The sequence below is a fragment of the Sarcophilus harrisii genome, chromosome 1 (assembly GCF_902635505.1).
Source record: "Sarcophilus harrisii chromosome 1, mSarHar1.11, whole genome shotgun sequence".
In the NCBI taxonomy this organism is placed as follows: Eukaryota; Metazoa; Chordata; class Mammalia; order Dasyuromorphia; family Dasyuridae; genus Sarcophilus; species Sarcophilus harrisii.
In genome coordinates this window covers 701,654,209-701,671,805 of record NC_045426.1, presented here as the reverse complement: position 1 = coordinate 701,671,805, position 17,597 = coordinate 701,654,209, and the positions used below count along the sequence as shown (strand labels likewise).

At 46.6% G+C, this 17,597-nt stretch overlaps 1 protein-coding gene across 7 annotated transcripts in view; it reads right to left on the bottom strand.

Annotated features, from left to right (window-relative positions):
* The window catches only part of KIAA1671 (KIAA1671 ortholog), a 203,873-nt gene that overhangs the window by 90,243 nt on the left and 96,033 nt on the right, over positions 1-17,597 (bottom strand). Inside the window, exon 7 of one of the 7 annotated variants that reach the window (XM_031948806.1) lies at positions 7,111-7,935. The exons of 5 other annotated variants lie outside the window; for them this stretch is intronic. In XM_031948806.1, the coding sequence (XP_031804666.1) occupies positions 7,600-7,935 (336 nt within the window). In that variant the 3' untranslated portion in view covers positions 7,111-7,599. Of the gene's footprint in view, positions 1-7,110; positions 7,936-8,049; positions 8,422-17,597 lie in introns of those variants that run through there. One more of the 7 variants, XM_031948808.1, reaches the window with a different exon arrangement.

The window sequence follows — 17,597 nt, the reverse complement described above, 5'->3', positions numbered from 1 at the left end:
ACATTCCCTGTTCTAAAGCCCTTCTCAGCCCTGATATTCTCTGTTCTAAAGGTCATCCCAACTCTGAGATTCCATATTCTAAAACCTCTGACAATCCTGTTCTAAGGGCTCTCCCAGGTCTCATACCCCCTGTTCTAAGGGCCCTCCCAGTCCTGACATCCCTTGTTCTAAGCCCCCAGTCTCTCATTTCTGACAGTCTCAGTGCCTCTGGGTGTGAGCTCAATTCCCACATTAGGCACCCAGAGTTCTTCAGCGGCAGTGACGGTCTGTTCCCTCCACTGCTGGCAGTTCCGGGCCAGCCCACAGACTTTAATGGGAGTGGAAGTGCCATAAATTCCTGCGGTAATTCCCCAGGCAGCCAGAGAGAGACTTCTCTGCTAATCAGAAGAGCCTGGCCGTGATTAAGTTACTCTTCCCGGCTCCAATTAAACACTATATATAGACACACGGGCCAACCCCGCTTTCTGGCAGTAAATAAACCCTCCCTGAAATGGGGATAATTGGTGACACTCTCCCTGCGACACTCAGGGAGCCCCCGCTCAGGACTTATAGGGAGCCTCCTCTTCCAGAGGCTCCAAGTCAGACAAGAGTCACTGAGCAGGGACAACAGGCACCCCTGGAAAGGCCAGGACTGGGCCAAACCCTGTCTTTAAGGTCTGGAAAACTTTCTATGTCTATGACTTCCTTTATTCCTCCTAAAAACTCTCCGGACAAGTTTACGCCCATTGATCATTTTGTGGCGATTTCCCTACATGGCCACCGAGGCCCAAGAAGCAGGAGTCAGCCCCAGGCTTCTCCGACTCTGATTCCGGCCCTTGACCAGCCTGTGTGATAGGAGTTCTAGTACAACTGGTCTCATGGCACACAGGAGAGCAAGGAAACTTGGACAGATCCTCACTTAATCAGGATCCCAGAGAGCAAAAGTCCATCAATGGTCATGACTTTGTGCTTTTAAGTCTTGGATCATTCGGTCATTTAAACAATCCAATTCAACTGGATATGCATTAATTAAGTGCCAGGAGCTGCCAAGAATATGTCCTGTAAGAGATCTTCCATTCAAGGGAAAGGAGAGGGCGCAGCATGTGATTCTCCTGGGATGCTCTTCCCCAGGTTTGCCAGCTAAACTGTTTTCCCTTTGGGCACTTATTTTTTTGGGGGAAGTGAAGAAGAACACACAAGTGGGTCTCCTGGGTCTTCCAGAATGGTATAGTACATCCCAAGCTTGCAAGCCATCCATCCCGCAGATTGTCTTTGGGGGAGTGAGACCCCGGGTCTGGGTTTTCAAGGGAGCTCCACCATGTATCGTTGGCCACAGGCCCGAGAGGCAGAAAGGACTTACCCAGGATTCCAAATCTACACCAAGCAAAGTGATTTCAAGTCCTTAGATCCAGGGGGAAATTGGGAGCAAGATTGTGGGAGAGAGACGCCATCTGGGCTGGGCTTGTAAGGAAGCTGGGGTTCCCTGGACGAGGAACACGGATTTAAGATGGTGCAGACAAGAGAACTGAGGGGCAGACTTGGCCGGTCACACGAGGAAAGTAAAGAACAGAGGGCTGGATTCAAAACCGGGTCTTCCGACTCCCATCCCAGCACCCCCAATTCTAAGCTGCAATGGTGAGTTCCACAGTGTTTCAGACACAGGGAATCATCAACGTTCATTAAGGGCAACTTGGATTTATAAAGATAAATGAGCTAGAGGACGGCCTGGAGTTAAAAAAAAAAAAAAAAAAAAAAAAAAAAAAAAAAAAAAAAAAAAAAAAAAACACCTGCCTTTTTCTAGGCCTTCCCTCCCTTAATTATCTCGTTTATTCAGAATATAGTTTATCTGTTTATTTCTATGGTTTCTTGTGGACTCCCTGAGGGTGGGACAGCAGTAGGTGCTTAATCAATGTTTGTTGATTGATTGATCAATTGATTGGTCTTAAAGTTCTACTCCCAGGAGGGCAGCTAGAGGGTGCCGTAGTGCAGAGAATGCTGGCCCTAGAGTCAAGGACTCATCTTCCCGAGTTCAAATTTGGCCTCGGACACTAGCCGAGTGATCCTGGGCAAGTCCCTTCACCCCATCTGCCTCAGTTTCCTCATCTGTAAAATGAGCTGGAGAAAGAAACAGCAAACCGCTCCAGGATCTTTGCCAAAAAGTCCCCAAATGGGGTTCACAAAAAGTCGGGCACGACTCGAATGAACAATTTTTAATTCAAAAAGTTTCAAAAATCAGAAAAGGATCTAAAAAGAATAAAAGTGGAAAATGTTTGCCAAGTGAAATTATGATCAAAGACTCAGCTTTTTAAAAGAGTGGTTTCTCACCAAGGCCTGCGGACTAAAATCCTCTTAGGTGTAAATAGTTTGAAACTGGGAACTATCCTGATGTAGAAAAATTAGTCATTTCAGGCCTGCCCTCTAGTGTCAATCTCTGAGAACTACAGTTGAATGTCCTCTTTACAAAAATATATTATGGAGAGAGGACACTGAGGAGGGGAGGTGTTTGCTGGGGGGAAAGGGGAGGAGAGCGGGGTTAAAGTGGCAGAAACTTTCTGCATTTTGGCTTCCTGGCATTTAAAACAGCGATGGTCCAACAGTCCTGAAGTCAGGAGGAACTGAGTTCAATTCTGACCTCAGACACAACACCCAGGGCAAGTCACTTAACCTCAGCAGAAAAATAAATGAATAAAAAGTGATGGCCATTAAAGAGCCCAAGACTAGAAGGCAATGTTAAGGCCACTTCATATCTCTGACCTTGACCTTCTGTCCATTTCAGTTACCCAAAGGGAGTCATGCTCCCCATCACCCACAATCCTGCCATTGCCAAACAAACAGGAATTGCCGACTCAGAAGGAGCCAGAGGACTGATGTGGCCAGAGATCCCAGCATTGAAGTGACTTGTCACTACAAATACATACACAATGGAAGGATTTGAACCCAGGGTCACTGACTTTTAAATTGGATGCTTCCCACTTCCACCCCATCTGCTCATCATTTCCTGTCCTGTCTCCTGCTGTCTTAATTCCTCCTACTCCTCATCACCACCCCTTCCCTCCATCCCTTCCTGGCTCCCAATTAATCCCACGGGGATCAGCAACATCACTTGGAGTTACCATGGCTTCCCACATGGCTTCCCACAGTTGAAAGGATTTGAACGCTGAGTTAAGGTACCTGAGTTCAAATCCTAACACTACTAATGTTTATTACCTTTGAGACCACAAGCACATTTAACCTTTCTAAACTTCGGTATTTTCACCTGTAAAAAGGAGAAATCGGACTAGATTTCTCTTGGTGACAGTCCCAGGGGCCTGTTTGTGCGCCTATGGGTTTCATGTCTACATCCACGATTGAAGGAAACGCTCGATTTCAGTGAGGGACAAAAGACAAGATCTTTTTTCAAATCCCATCCAAGTTCATGGTCCCCTCAGTACATACACACACCCACACACATACATGCAGGTCAAGAGCCTCATGGGACTTCCCAAGACTGGAGCTGGAAGGAACCTCAAATACTTCAATGGTTCCATTAGGCAGATAAGACAACCGAGTCCCACAAAGAAAGTGACTTGTCAAATTCAGAAAGAGTGTCAGAGGCTGGATTTGAACCCATGGCCTCTGCTTTCAGAACCAACACTCTACCTGATACAGTTCTGAGGGGCAGAGGTGCTTTTTTTTTAAGCAGATAGAGCCTCTACTCTCAAGGGGCTCTCACACAGGAGGCCAGAGGAAGCCCAGGCTACGATCATTGCAGACTGAGGAGAATCATGGAGGCTGTTGGAAGCAGAGGTGGGATCGGAGGCCAAGGGCAAGCCTTCCTTTTTTAGGGAGCATGGGTAAGGAGCAAGCAGCAGAAATGGGGGCTCCCCTCGCTGATCCATCATTTCAGTCACATCTGACTCTGTGACCCCACTTGGGGTTTTCCTGCAGAGATACTGGAGGGGTTTGCCATTTCCTTCTTCTGCTCTTTTGACCAATGAGTAGGTAAATGGTGAAATGACCTGTCCAAGGTCACCCAGCTAGTGTCTGAGGCTAGATCTGAACTCTTTGCCTTCCAGGCCTGGCAATCACTGTGGAAATCCTTCCCAGCATCCTACCAATAAAAGCAGATGAGGGCCTCTCCTCACCTGGGACCCTCTAGCCCACCTGAGGGGGAACCATATGGGAAAGGTAGGGGCTGGGGAGGGGGATGAGATCCCACTTACTGCCATTCACCTCCATGCTTGGAGATGCAACCGTTCTCCCGCCTAAATTTAGGCCAGCAGGGCGGTCCACAGAATGTGGGAGCTGGAAGGGGTCTTCAGGGCTGATCATCGTAATACCAGCTAACACTCTGCAGCACCTACTATGTGCTAAGCCCTTTAAAAATACATCTCACATCCCCCTTCCTTTCTACCTGGCGTATAATAACGCTTGTTGAACCGACATATACCAATTGGTGTTTAATAAATGCTGACTTGATGCATGGTGATGACATTTAATAAATGGTGGTTGATTCGACATTGTAAGTGTACAACTAATCAACCAATCCATTAATAATTGCTTGTTGGTTGGTTGGTTGATTAACCAATGAGAAGCAAGTTCTTTGAGATTATAAATTATGAGGAACTTTGCTGATATTTATCTACAGGAAGAATTTTCCAAACTGGACATTCGCTAAACTGATGGAAACACAAGTTATCTGACCATAGGATCAAAGATTTCAAGTTGGCCGTCACAGCCAGTCCCCTTTCTTTTTTCAGGTGAGGTCCACTACAGGTAAGTGATTTAGCTCCAGTCACCCAATTAGCAATTAACAGAGCCAGAATTTGAACTCTGGACCAAACCTAATACTCTTAGTACCAAAAAACCCAAGTCTTTATCATGAACTGGCCCGTCTCATTTGGAATTAACCTAGGACTCCATCTAAGGGGCAGCATGGCTTAGAAGAAATTGGCCATGAAATCGGGGAGATTTCCCCGATTTCATGGAGACCCTGCTTCAAATTAGGTACTTTCTAGTTCTTATGATTTTTGGTCAAATCACTTGCCTGGGTCTCAGTTTGTTCATCTGTAAAGTGGGAGAGAATTCAAAATAGGGATTGTTTCACTCTGTATTCCCAACCCTAGTATAGCACCTGGCACCTAAAAGGTGCTTATTAAATGCTGGCTGACTGACTGACTGACTCTATGCAGCCTTTCTTCATTCTCTTTACATAATCTTGTATTGAGTCAACTGTAAGATTGCAGAATGTAAGCATGAAGGGTTTTATTATTAAAGCTTTTTATTTTCAAAACATATACATTTAACATTGCTCTTAAGCACGAGGTTTTACCCGTTCAGTTCAAACCATGATACTCATGGCCTTTCCCCTTAGAGTTGCCTTCGAGGCCACCAAGAAATAACATTTCTTTACACAGATTCTCCCGTGACCTCGGAGGCCATCCGGCTAACCCCATACATACCTGATCCTCCAAGACACCCCCAACAAATGATCTTCTAGCCTGGAAGCCATCACTGAGTGACCAGCAGACTGCCCGCTCTACTTAAGGTAGAGCTTCCATTATTAGAGAGCTTTCCTCCCATAAAGCCTAAATCGGGCCCATCTGGCTCAGAAACTCTGGGCCTGAGGCCGGACGGGGCAGATGCTTGAAGCTGAGCTCCGGGCTCAGGCTGTTCTCACGTTGGCATTCCAGAGACGTCTCGCCCTTCTCCCTCAGTCTTACCCACCTGCTTTGCCAGCAGGCAAGGCTTTCCATTTGGCAAACGCAGGCCAAGGGGAAATTTAATTGTTTCCCAATATGTCCTTGGTCTACCGGACCCCTATAGAATGAGCCTCCATCATCCCTAAAAGGATGAGGAGGAGGAGGAAGGAAGGTGAGAGAAAAGAGCCCTATCCTGTGAAGGGTCCTTTCTTTCTCGTCTTTAAAATGGGATCATTCTGAATACCAGACTTCCCTAGGGTGGGCTGCGGAGCAAGTTTTATAATCAGAGAACCAGTATCTATCTTAAAGTCAAAAGACTGGGCAGGACCGCAGGCATTTAACACTGCACATTTCTGAGTTTTTTCATGAATTGAACAGCTCTACTGATTTTTGATTTTTGTCTTTAAAAAAATCTAACTTAGGAGGAGAGAGATTGGGGAAAACTATGTTGAGTGAGAAAATATATATCTTAATGAATATGATGTAATTATAGTGACCAAAGCAGACCCTCCCTCTGCCCCCAGAAACTAAATACACCTCTTTGCCTTGCCTTGTCAAGGTGGGGGATTATGGGGCTGGCATAGTGCATACATTGTCCCAGATCCGGTAATCTGCTATTTGGTTTTAGTGAAATGTTCCCCTGTTGCTTTCTTTTTTATTATTCATCATACAGGAGGGCTTGTTGGGTTGGGAAAGGGCAAGGGCTACATGGGGATAGGAGAACAAAAGATAGTATCTTCTAGGTGAATTACTATTTTTGTTGTCAACTGACAGAATCATGATTCTCAATAGATGCAGAAAAAGCATTTGACAAAATCCAACAGCCATTCCTAATAAAAACACTAGAGAGCATAGAAATAAATGGAATTTCCTTAAAATGTAAGTAGCATCTATCTAAAACTGTCAGCAAGCATTATATGTAATGGGGAAAAACTAGAAACGTTCCCAGTAAACTCAGGGGTAAAACAAGGTTTCCCATTATCCCACTATTATGCAATATTGTAACAGAAATGTTCCAAGAGAAGAAAAAGAAATTGAAGACTGTTTTTGTTGTCATGTGACGTCTCTTGGGAGACCCAAAATTAAAACTCTTCCTCGGTTCTAAGGGCCAACTACCTTCTTTTATGTGTAGGTGTGTATTTATGTTGTTCGGTTGTACTTAACGTTTTGGGACTCCAAATATAATGTAATATGTTATACTAAAATATAGAATATGTTCTATTGTTATATATTATGCATTTCTATAGATTTGCCTTACTATTGTTTTCTATGTGTGGATATGGATATGTATGGATATGTAACTATATAGTACACACACATGTACGTGCACATAATGTGTGTGATATATATTATAATGTAATTATTATTACATTTATTATGTAATAATGTGATATATGCAATAAAGCATATTAATATATGTAATAATTATACATATTATATATTATGAAAATATTATACATGGAAACAATCGCAGTAAGGAGAAAGCCTGCCCAAGAAATGAAGAGGGCCTATAAAAGCTACTGTGAGACCCAGGCAAAGGGGGAGGGCCAGGACAACTCGCCTGGCCGGCCTACTTTCAATATGATGAGCCAGAGTCTCTTGGGACATTTCTGAGATGCTGAAACCTCAGGTGAATTATTTCAAGGCAATAGGATGGCACAAGTCTCTAGGCACAAAGCTCAGAAGCAGCGGAGCCGGGGTCCCACAATCCCTGCCAACCTAACCTTGGTCCACTGTGGGCAAAGTCCCTCTCTGGGAAATACAAGTCTTCTCATCTGTAACATAAATGGGTTGAAAAAGAAGGTCTCTGAGGTCCTGTCCCCATCACTATCTGTGTCATCCTGAGTAAGTCACTCTGGGCCCTAATTTCCTCATTTACAAAATGAATTTGGTAGAAATCACTTAGTCAGTAGGCACTTAGCACATAGGTGCCGGGAATTCAAGGCAGAGGGTAGCTCTGCTCTGGAGGAGCCCGTCCGTTAGGGGGGACGACAAGCCCACCCCAAGCTCTAGCCAGGCTAAAATGGACATGGCGTCCGGCTGCTCGGGGGTCCCGAGAAGGTCCAAAGTCCCAGGGAACGTGCTGCTGGCGGGCGGACCCACGGGGAGGGTATCCCTCAGAACTGACGACTGAGATCTTTCCGCTTTCGGCCACAAAACCCCTCACTTCGTGGGATGGGGAGCCGACCACAGTTAACAAGGCCGAGGTCAGTTTTCCCCATGGCCACCCCCGACACGGCGGGCTCACCCCCAGAATGGGAAGGCGGGCAGACACCTGGAAATGTAGAACCAGAGTTAGGGAGACTTTAGAGCTGGACCAGAAAGGACTTGGAGGGGTCCAGTTCTAAGGGTCCTTAGAATACTGAATGACAGATCTGGGAGACATCTAGAACCAAGAACATAGAATTATTAGAGCCAAAAGTGACCTTGAAGCCCAACCATTTTGTAGATGGCAAATGGCTGCCCAGAAAGGGGCCCACTTTGTCCTGCTGGCTCGGGCCCCGGCGCCACACAGGGGCCCGGGCTCTTCCCACCAAGCCAAAAAGGGAACCAAGTCTTTACTTTAGAAATCTCATCCTTTCCGGGCCCGTTCCCAGGGCACTTGTTTGCTGAAGCCAGGCAGAAACAGCAGGTCTTGAGGCACCATAACTCGCTCCAAGTCACTACGGAACCCAAGGAGACTCTTGGATGAAGCAGTTCGGGAGAGTCTTTGGGTTCTGTGATTTCCAAGGAGGGAAAAGGAAGATCCTGATTGTCCTCACTACAAAAAAGGAAGAAATAACCACAGGGGGAAGGGGGGGGACAAAAAAAAAAGAATATTTGTGGGTCTCCAGGGTCAACCTGACAAACTTGTCTGGCGGCCGGGGATGCACACGGAGGGGACGGGAAGGACCGGTCAGACCTGAAATGCCATGGAGCTGGGCCAAGCTCCTGGGCCTCGAAAGCTGGGCTAGGCTTGAGCCAACTGCTCTCTCCCGAGTCCAAGCCAGGCCCACCCAGATCAAGTCCACTTGCCTCGGCCCTTCTGCCAGGCCAGTTCCCAGGCCCAGTTTTAAAAAAGTGGGGAGGGGCGGCCCGTGGCAAGGTGACTCACAACCTAAGTCACCCCCCGACTCTGGGCTGGGTCACCGGGCAAGAACGCAGCGAGTGAAGGGTCTTTCCCGGGGCTTCCTGATTTCAGTGCCAAGGGGTCCAAATAGAACTTTGCAGAAGTGAGGGAAGGGACTCTGGCCAAACGTGTTCCCCCTTTCCCAACCCAAGCCTGATTTCTCTCATAATAATAATCAATAAAAGGAACTAGATCTGGGATTCACTGAAATGGGGGCACCTTCTTTACACTTAACACTTTTAGACAAAGGCCTGGAGCAAGGCAGAGATGGAGTCAGGGGATCACAGCCAGGAGGTGTCAGAGATTTGAACCCAGGACTTCCTGGTTCTGATGCTGGTCCTCTGTCCCCTACATCGGGGGACCTTTCCAGAGACACACTTTTTTTTTTTTTAAAGGGGCTGTAAGAGCAGTCATTAACACACAAGCCTGAATTAGCCCACGGTGGAAATCAGCCATGGACCAATCAGGGCTGGGATGTCACAGGACCCACCCAATCACAGCACCAGGAGAAATCCTTAAGTGGCCATGGGGCTCCAGCCACATTATTATCATGGGTTATTTCTCCAACCCCACTTCTCAGCCCCGTGAAAGTTGCCATGTTGGAGAGAGCGCTGGGCCCGAGCATCCAAAAAGAGCCTCAGACATTTCCTAGCTGTGTGACCCCTGGGAAATTTCTTTTACCTCATCGTGGTTCAGTTTCCTCACCTGTAAAATGGGGATAATAGCAGTACTTACTTCCTGGGATGGGAGTGAGGATTACGTGTGAAACATTCATGGAGCTCTTACTTATAGAACGCTACTACAGGGCACACAGCTGGTAATAATAAATGCTTGTTTCCTTCCTTTTCTGTCCACATCTTCCCCCCAGTGGTTCCAAACAAAAGCTAATTTAAAGCCCTTTACAATCCAACTCCCACTTATTTAAAAGCAAATGTTCTGAGTTCAAACTCCGTCTGTCACTATTTATATGATCCCGGAAAACCCATTATTGTGCAATTGGTTTTTTCATCTGTTAAAGCGAAGTGGGAAGTGTCTAAGATGTTTGCTGGTTGTAACTTGTGTTTCTAAGACCCTACTGTTTCCAGGCTCACTTTACATTACATGCCTTTAGGTTCTCTATCTTTCAACCAATCTGGCTTCTGACATTTTTCCCAAACTTGGTATACATCAAGCACTTAATAAATAATTCCCTACACCCTCTACTTCCCTCCTTTTGTCTTTCTTTGTATCCCCAGTACTTGAATAGTGCTTGGTACACAATAGGTGCTTAATAAATAATAAATAATGCATTCCAACTTATGCTTCCCTCCTTTTGCTTTTCTTTGTATCCAACACTTGCATAGTGCTTGGTATACAGCTTGGTATACAGTGCTTGGTATACCCTTTGTCTATATCTTTGTATTCCTAGCACTTGCATAGTTGCTTAGTACACAGCAGGTACTTAATAAATAATATAAATGTATAAATAATAAACAAATAAATAATGCATTCTAACTTGTGCTTCCCTCCTTTTGCCTTTCCTTGTATCCCCAACACTTGCATAGTGCCTGGTATACAGCAGGCGCTTAATAAATCATGCATCCTATCTTGTGCTTCTCCCTTTGTCTATCTTTGTATTCCTAGCACTTGCATAGTGTCTGGTACACAGCAGACACTTAATAAATAATGCTTGCTGACCAAGCGACTGACCGAATGCTCCATCTCCCTGTCTCCACTGCCTGTGGCCCCTTGGTTCTGTGAAGCGCTAGCCTAGGTTCCACCCCGCCTGTCCGCCCAGTCGCTGTGTATTTTCTCTATCTCTCCATTTGTCCATAGGAGCACATGTTGCTTCCCCCGGTAGAAGGTAAGCTGCTTGAGAGCATGGCCTGTTGCACCTTTGCCTTGGCAGGCCAGCCCGTGGCCCAGGGCCCGGCACAGGGTCGGTGCTTAATAAATATTGGTTAAGAACCATGATTCCAGGAGTCGTGGGCCATCCACCTCCTCCCAGGAAAACAAAGAACCCAAGAGTGGTTTCTGAGCCTATTTTGGTTCTGTTTTGATTTTGGGAACATGGCCAACTGGGGATTGTTTTGTTTGCCGATGATTGTGAGAGGGGGTTTTACTTTTTTGTTTTCTCAATAAAGAGGAAGAAAGAGTGCGAAGGAGAAAAGGTGGGTATTCATTCAAAAAAAATTAAATAAATACTGGTTCAATGAAAGTTAGAAAAAGGTAGAAAATCAGGATCTTTGGCCAGACCACAAACCCCGAGAAGTATACAAAAGAGTAATTCAGGTTTGAGCGTGATGGATAAAGATGAGATCCAGACAAAGGAGCTCTAAGAAAATACGAAGGGGGGCCCTCCAGGAGGGAATCTGAAAGTCTAATTGTCTAGAACTCATTTTATCTTTTCCCAGGGCACAGCAGATGACAAGTTTTCACTTGTGTTCAGTCTTTTGAGTCATGTTTGTGACTTGGGATGCTAGAGAGGTTTTCCATTTCCTTTTCCAGCTCACTTTACAAATGAGGAAACTGAGGCAAACAGAGTTCAATGACCTTCCCAGGATCACACAGCTAGTGTCCGAGGGCAGATTGGAACTCAGAAAGAGGAGCCTTCTGACTCCAGGTCTGGTGCTCTAGTCACTGTGCCCCCATGTGACAGATCACATGGATGCCTGGCAGATCTGAGTTCAAATTTTGCCTTAAGACACTGTGTAATTCTGGTGAAATAACTTCTGAGGCTGTTTCCTTCTCTGTTAAATGCAGGGATTAGACTCAATGGCCTCTCAGCTTCCTTTCTTGCTCTAGCTCTGTGTTCTTCTGTTCCTATCCAGAGGCATGGCGAGGACGCAAGAGCTGCCTCTGGGATCAGGTGGCCACATATGGCGAGCCAGAGCCTCCAAGGCCATGTTGCAGACTAGGAAACAGAAGCCATTTACTTATGGCTGCACAGGGAGTAAATTGAGTCTAGCTTCTTTAACTACAAATATTTTCCACTGTGAACACATAACTAGATACAAAGCAAGGCATTTATTAAGCACTTACTGTATGCACCACACCTACTATGTGCTTGGGATATAAAGACAAAAATAAAATTATCCTTGTCCTCCCAGAGCTTCTATTCTATTGTCTGTGACTCTATCCAGAGTTATATGGACAGTCACCAAACACTGAACTGCTCTGCTCTCTGAACCTCAGGGCTCTTAAAAAGCTTTCCAATTCTTGTTCAACAAAATCACAAAACCCTCTGGAAACCTCAGTGTCCCCATCCGTCAAAGCTTCTGATCTTTTCCAGTCAAACAAAAATTTAAGTCACTTCCCTCTCTGGGCCTCAGTTCCCTGATCCGGCTTTGGAATAAATAAATGGCCCCTAAGGTTCCTTTCCAGCTCTTCCTCTGCTTCCAGCACCTGACTCCCCATTCAGGCTTTCTGGGAATGTTGCAGAAAGGCCCGGAGGTGCTCACCAGAGGGCACCCTTGAGCCGAGCTGAGCGGCCAGTGCCAGGCCCTCACATCCCAGAGCCCGAGATGGGAAGGGACGGATGCCCTTGGGATGCCAAGGAGGCTTCTCTTCCTTCCTGCCTCGGTAACTGGAGGCCTGGATCTCCTCCACGCCTCCTCAGCTCAACGTGTCAAGTGGGGCCCCCAAAGGAGATCATATAGCGCCAATTCCCCCAGGCGCCCGCGGGCCCCCGCACCTCCCGAGAACCCGCCTCGCTGCGGCCCGGCGATTTCTGTTTCTCCTCAGACACCCCGGGGTGGGAGGGAGGCGTGTGCCATCTGCAGGCGGTGAAACCCGAGCCCCCGATAGGATTTCCTCATTGTCCCCGCTCGATGCTCCCCGCGATTTCCAGAGCCAGAGATGGCAAAGGGGCCTCCTCCCGGCCCCCAGAGAGGGGGAGCAGAGACTCATCTCCTGATCAGACTTTCAAGTAGCTGCGCCCCCCTCCCCGGCCCAGATGGGAGGCGAGGGGAGACACAGAGTCCACATGAAATTAAGAAAACTCCATCAACAGAGGCGACGTCAAATTCAAACCCATTTCCCTGCTCATTTTTTTCCAGGCTCGAGCAGCTAAATCTGTGTCCCACCGCCCTGTTTCAGAGATGAGGAAACTGAGGCACCAAGAGGTCCAAGGATGACAAAACTAGATTCCGAGCTGGACAAGACCCTAGAAAGCCACCTGCTCCACCCTTCTCCCTGTCACTTGGGAACAAAATGGCACAGTCAGAGCTCCAACCTCAGTTTTTGTCACCTGCTAAGGGACACTAGTAGACAAAATGGCCGTGGAGGTCCCCACCGGCTGCAGACGCTGAGCCTACTACAAACCTGCTACTCTGGCCTTACCCTGTCACCTTTTCTATTACTGTCACATTCATGAACTCAGCCTCCCAGCCAAGGGTGGGGGTGGCAACTTTTACTAAGTGTCGAGTCAAAGCCCTGACCCCCTTTTCTCATCAAACTGGGTATAGGGGGTGGTCCTGAGCCATCCCACGGGGTGTGAGAGGAGGTAGTCCTGAGCTATCCCACAGGGTGTCGGAGGGGGTGGTCCTGAGCCATCCCACTGAATGTAGAAGGGGGTGGTCCTAAGCTATCCCACAGGGTGTGGAAGGGGGTGGTCCTGAGCTATCCCACAGGGTGTGGAAGGGGGTGGTCCTGAGCTATCTCACTGTATGTAGAAGGGGGTGGTCCTGAGCTATCCCACAGGGTGTGGAAGGGATGGTCCTGAGCTATCCCACTGTGTGGAAGTGGGTACTCCTGAGCCATCCCAGGGGATGTGGAAGGGAGGCACTCTATGAACCTTCTCTTGAGTAGATGAGTAGGACTGGCCATCAACCCAATCTCAAGGGACAAAGTATCTCTCACTTGCCATGGGGGGAAAGGTTGGAGGGTAGGAAGAGGAAGCAGGTAAAAAGTAGGGGGATGATTAGAAGAAGCTCCCAAATCCTCCCATGTCATTTTTAGGAGACAGATTAAAAGCTGCATTCAATCCCTATTCCAAAGAAATCTTGAGTCACACTTCTTTCTGTTAAATGCATATGTTTGAGCTGGAAGAGACCGTAGAAATTAGCCCTCTCAACCTAGGTTTCGGACATTCCCTCCCCAGCCAAGAGGCTGTGGATAGATTTCAGACAGTCTGGGAACTCAGATGGAAAAAAAAATACACATTATTTTCACTAACCTTTGGTTTCCTTTATAATAATTATATTTAAATTATATAATAGTAATTCTATGTATTTTATGCATTTAAAAATATTATCCTAAAAAAATAAGAAAAACAGCATTCTGTTTTGCTGGACAAAAAAGGCCCAACAATGACACACACACACTCGAAGAAGCTCCAGACTGACCCAAATTTCACAGATGAGAAGCTAAGACTTGAAAATGGAGGAGACCATTTGTAGTAAAGGCAAAGTTGAGACTCAAACCATCCTCAGACACCTAATTAATTCATAATTCATTTCCAATATTGTTTCTCGTGTCCTACCCACAGTTTTTAAGGTTATATCAAGAATAAATATATTGGAAAAAAATTTTAAATCCCAGCTTGTGCATATGGAAGGTATTAGGATCCCAAAGATATCAGCAAATACACACATATATATGTATGTAAACACAAATTATATATAAAATAAATATATATTTATATACAAATACGTATTCATATATAAATATATAAAATTACATAAAGAAATCAAGAAAAGCCCAATGATTAATGGATATTGGCTAATGTGGGGGAAGTAACTGACAAAGTGAAATTTACTAGGGGATGGAACATCCTTGTATTAGGGCCAGGGACTCTGGCCAAACGTTCCCCCTTTCCCAACCCAAGCCTAATTTCTCTCAAAATAATAATCAATAAAAGGAACTAGATCTGGGAAGTCGACTGAAACCCAAAGGCCAAGAGGCCACAAGAAGCCAAGGGGATTTCGGGCTGCGTTAAGAGAAGCCCAGAGGGGGACGCGGCTGTGATCCACCCAGCCCGGGTTAGACCCCACCTGGCCTAGGGTGGGCCCCTGTTTCAGGGGCCAGACAATGAATCCTGGAATCTTGCCTCTTCTACTGCGTTGTGACCCTGGCAAGCAAGAGGGGATGGACGGGAGGGATGGACGGGAGCCACTGGAAGTGGGTCTGGGGAGCCAGTTGTTAAAATTTTCAACATTTATGCCTTGAAAGCCCCGGATTCACATCCTACCTTCAAACCACACTGGCTCTGCGACCCTGGCAAAGAGGGAGGTGCTACAGTCTGCTGCCGGTTGTTAAATTCCCCATGTGAATGTTTATACCTCAGAAACCTGCAAAGCTGTAATTATGATGATTGTCTAGACCAGGGGTGGGGAACATCGGGGAACATCGGAAATCGTTTGGTCTGGCCCCACCAAGACAACATCCCCCCTAGTTTGAATTCCATAAATTGATAATTTTGTATGCGAATGATGTTATAAATATTCAAATGGCCCTTGATAGGAAAAAAAAAAATCTCTACCCTGGTCTGGATTGGAGAAAAGAGTGAAAAAAATTCTGTGATGTATATTCAATTTAAAAATGGGTCAAAGGCACATTACCCTCCCCCTCCCCCCAGAGAGCTGGTTGTTAAACATGTACCACCAGCACACTCCCCACTAAAGTCACTTACTTCTCAGTGCTCTAGGCCACCTTAAAGCTATATAAATTGCAGAGAAGCCACCTTGGGATAGGGAATATCCTCAGCTAGAAGTTAACCACATAATGAAAGCCTGAAGTGCCATCCCAATTCCCAGCTCTAGCTGGGCCCAGAAATTTGCATTTGCTAACACCCTACCAGGGGTCCTCAAACTACGGCCTGTGGGCCAGATGCGGCAGCTGAGGACATTTATCCCCCTCCCCCAGGGCTAGGAAGTTTCTTTATTTAAAGGCCCACAAAACAAAGTTTTTGTTTTTACTATAGTCCGGCCTCCAACAGTCTAAGGGACAGTGAGCTGGCCCCTTATTTAAAAAGTTTAAGGACCCCTGCCCTAGACAATAGAATCAGGATTCTTCGAGGGTTTTCGGGGTTACCACACTGGACTGAACTGAATAAATACAATTTAATTGAGAAATTATAAAAATCTACTTGGCTTAAAAATATGATTTAAGAAGTACAAGTCAGGAGGAGGGGAGGCGGTTCCAGGATATTGGTTTGTCTGAAAACAATCTGAGGGTCTAAGTGGGTTTCCATAGTATGCTACAGCAACCAAGAAGGCAGCAGGATCACACACTGCATGTAGAGAGGGAGACAGAGGGCGGGGGGCACTGTGCCCCCGTCAGACCCCACGTTGGGGGACTGTGTTCCATTCTAGGCACACCCACAGTTTGGTATGGCTACTGAAAAACTGGAGGGTCTTCAGAGGTAGTGTAGAGAAAGGCCTTCAGATCACTGTACAGGAGGAAGACAGTTATACCTTTCTCAGCCTCAGTTTCCTCATCTGTACATGGAAGGGAAAATAGATCTATCTCGGAGATGGTTAATTCAGAGAAAAGACTGAGAAGCTGCAGTATCTGAACAGATGTCCCAAGGATCCTGGGTTCAAATCCCAGCTCTCCTGCTTAGTAACTAGGTGACCTCAGTTTCCTTTTCTAAAACTAAACGGTTTTCCTGTTCCAACTCTATTATCCTGTGAAGGAGGAACAATGTGGGCAAGAAAGAGAGAGAGAGTGAAGCTAATTGTCAGGAACAATAGTCAAGTACATGTCAGCCAGCTGGCATGGAGGACTTGGGAGTCAGAAAACCCTAAACTGAAATCCTGCCTTAGGCACATCCCAGCCATGAACTCCCTCTGTGCCTCAGTTTCTTTATCTGCAAGATGGGTCTCTCAGAGATAGGAGCTCTCCATCATCACTCCCGTTCACGTAAGGGTGGGACTGAGGGGTAGGGAGGTCCCTGACAGCTCAGACCCCTCCATCGCTTTCTCAGAATCCCCACGGAAGGAGAATCAGAAACTCTCTGCTCCAACACAAACCTGGGCTGCCAAGGGCTGGCGTCCCGCCAAGGGACACACACACAAAGCCTTGTCCTGGGCCTCAGGACAACCGGAGTCGCTGCCTTTATTAGCCCAAAACAAATGGAGACCAAGCTTTTTTTATGGGGGAAGTTGGCTGCTCCCCGTCTCCGGGCATTTTCTCTGGCTGTTCCCCACGCTGGGAACTACCGACTGGCTGAATCCCTGAAAGGGAAAGAGGGAGACAAGCTCCTTCCTCGGCCCGGCCACTGAGAACCCAGAGTTAGCAGTTTGCAAAACCCCTATTTGGGAAACGCTCATCTTACCTGGTGATCCCTGAGGTTCTATGCCATCAGAAAAGGCCCTGGTGCCCGAGTAAGGGCTGGATTAAACGGGCTCTTCGAGTCCCTTCCCACGCCGAGATTCTGGCATTCTGGGAAGGGATCTCACTGGGGCAGTGGGCCTAAAGCCAGGCAGGAAAATGCTACGGATGGAAAGCTCACAGGAGTCAAGAAATGCAAGTCCCTTCTTTATAGAGGTGGAAAACTATGGGTGTGGAATATCACATACACTCTGTCCCACAAAGGGAATGGTTGGCTTTAATGGATTTCTTTTTATTTATTTATTTTTTGCAGAGGCAGTTGGGGTTAAGTGACTTGCCCAGGCTCACATAGCCAGGAAGTGATAAGTGTCTGAGACCAGATTTGAACTCTTGACTTCAGGGCTGGTGTTCTATCCACTGAGCCACCTAGCTGTCCCCCATCTATTTTTTTCTTAATCACTGACTTGTCATTCTCTGGGGGGGGGGGGGGAAGCATTCATAAACGAAGTTCACAATAAATAAAACAAGAATTCTGGGTCTGGAGTCAAAAAGACCTGAATTCTAATCCTACAACT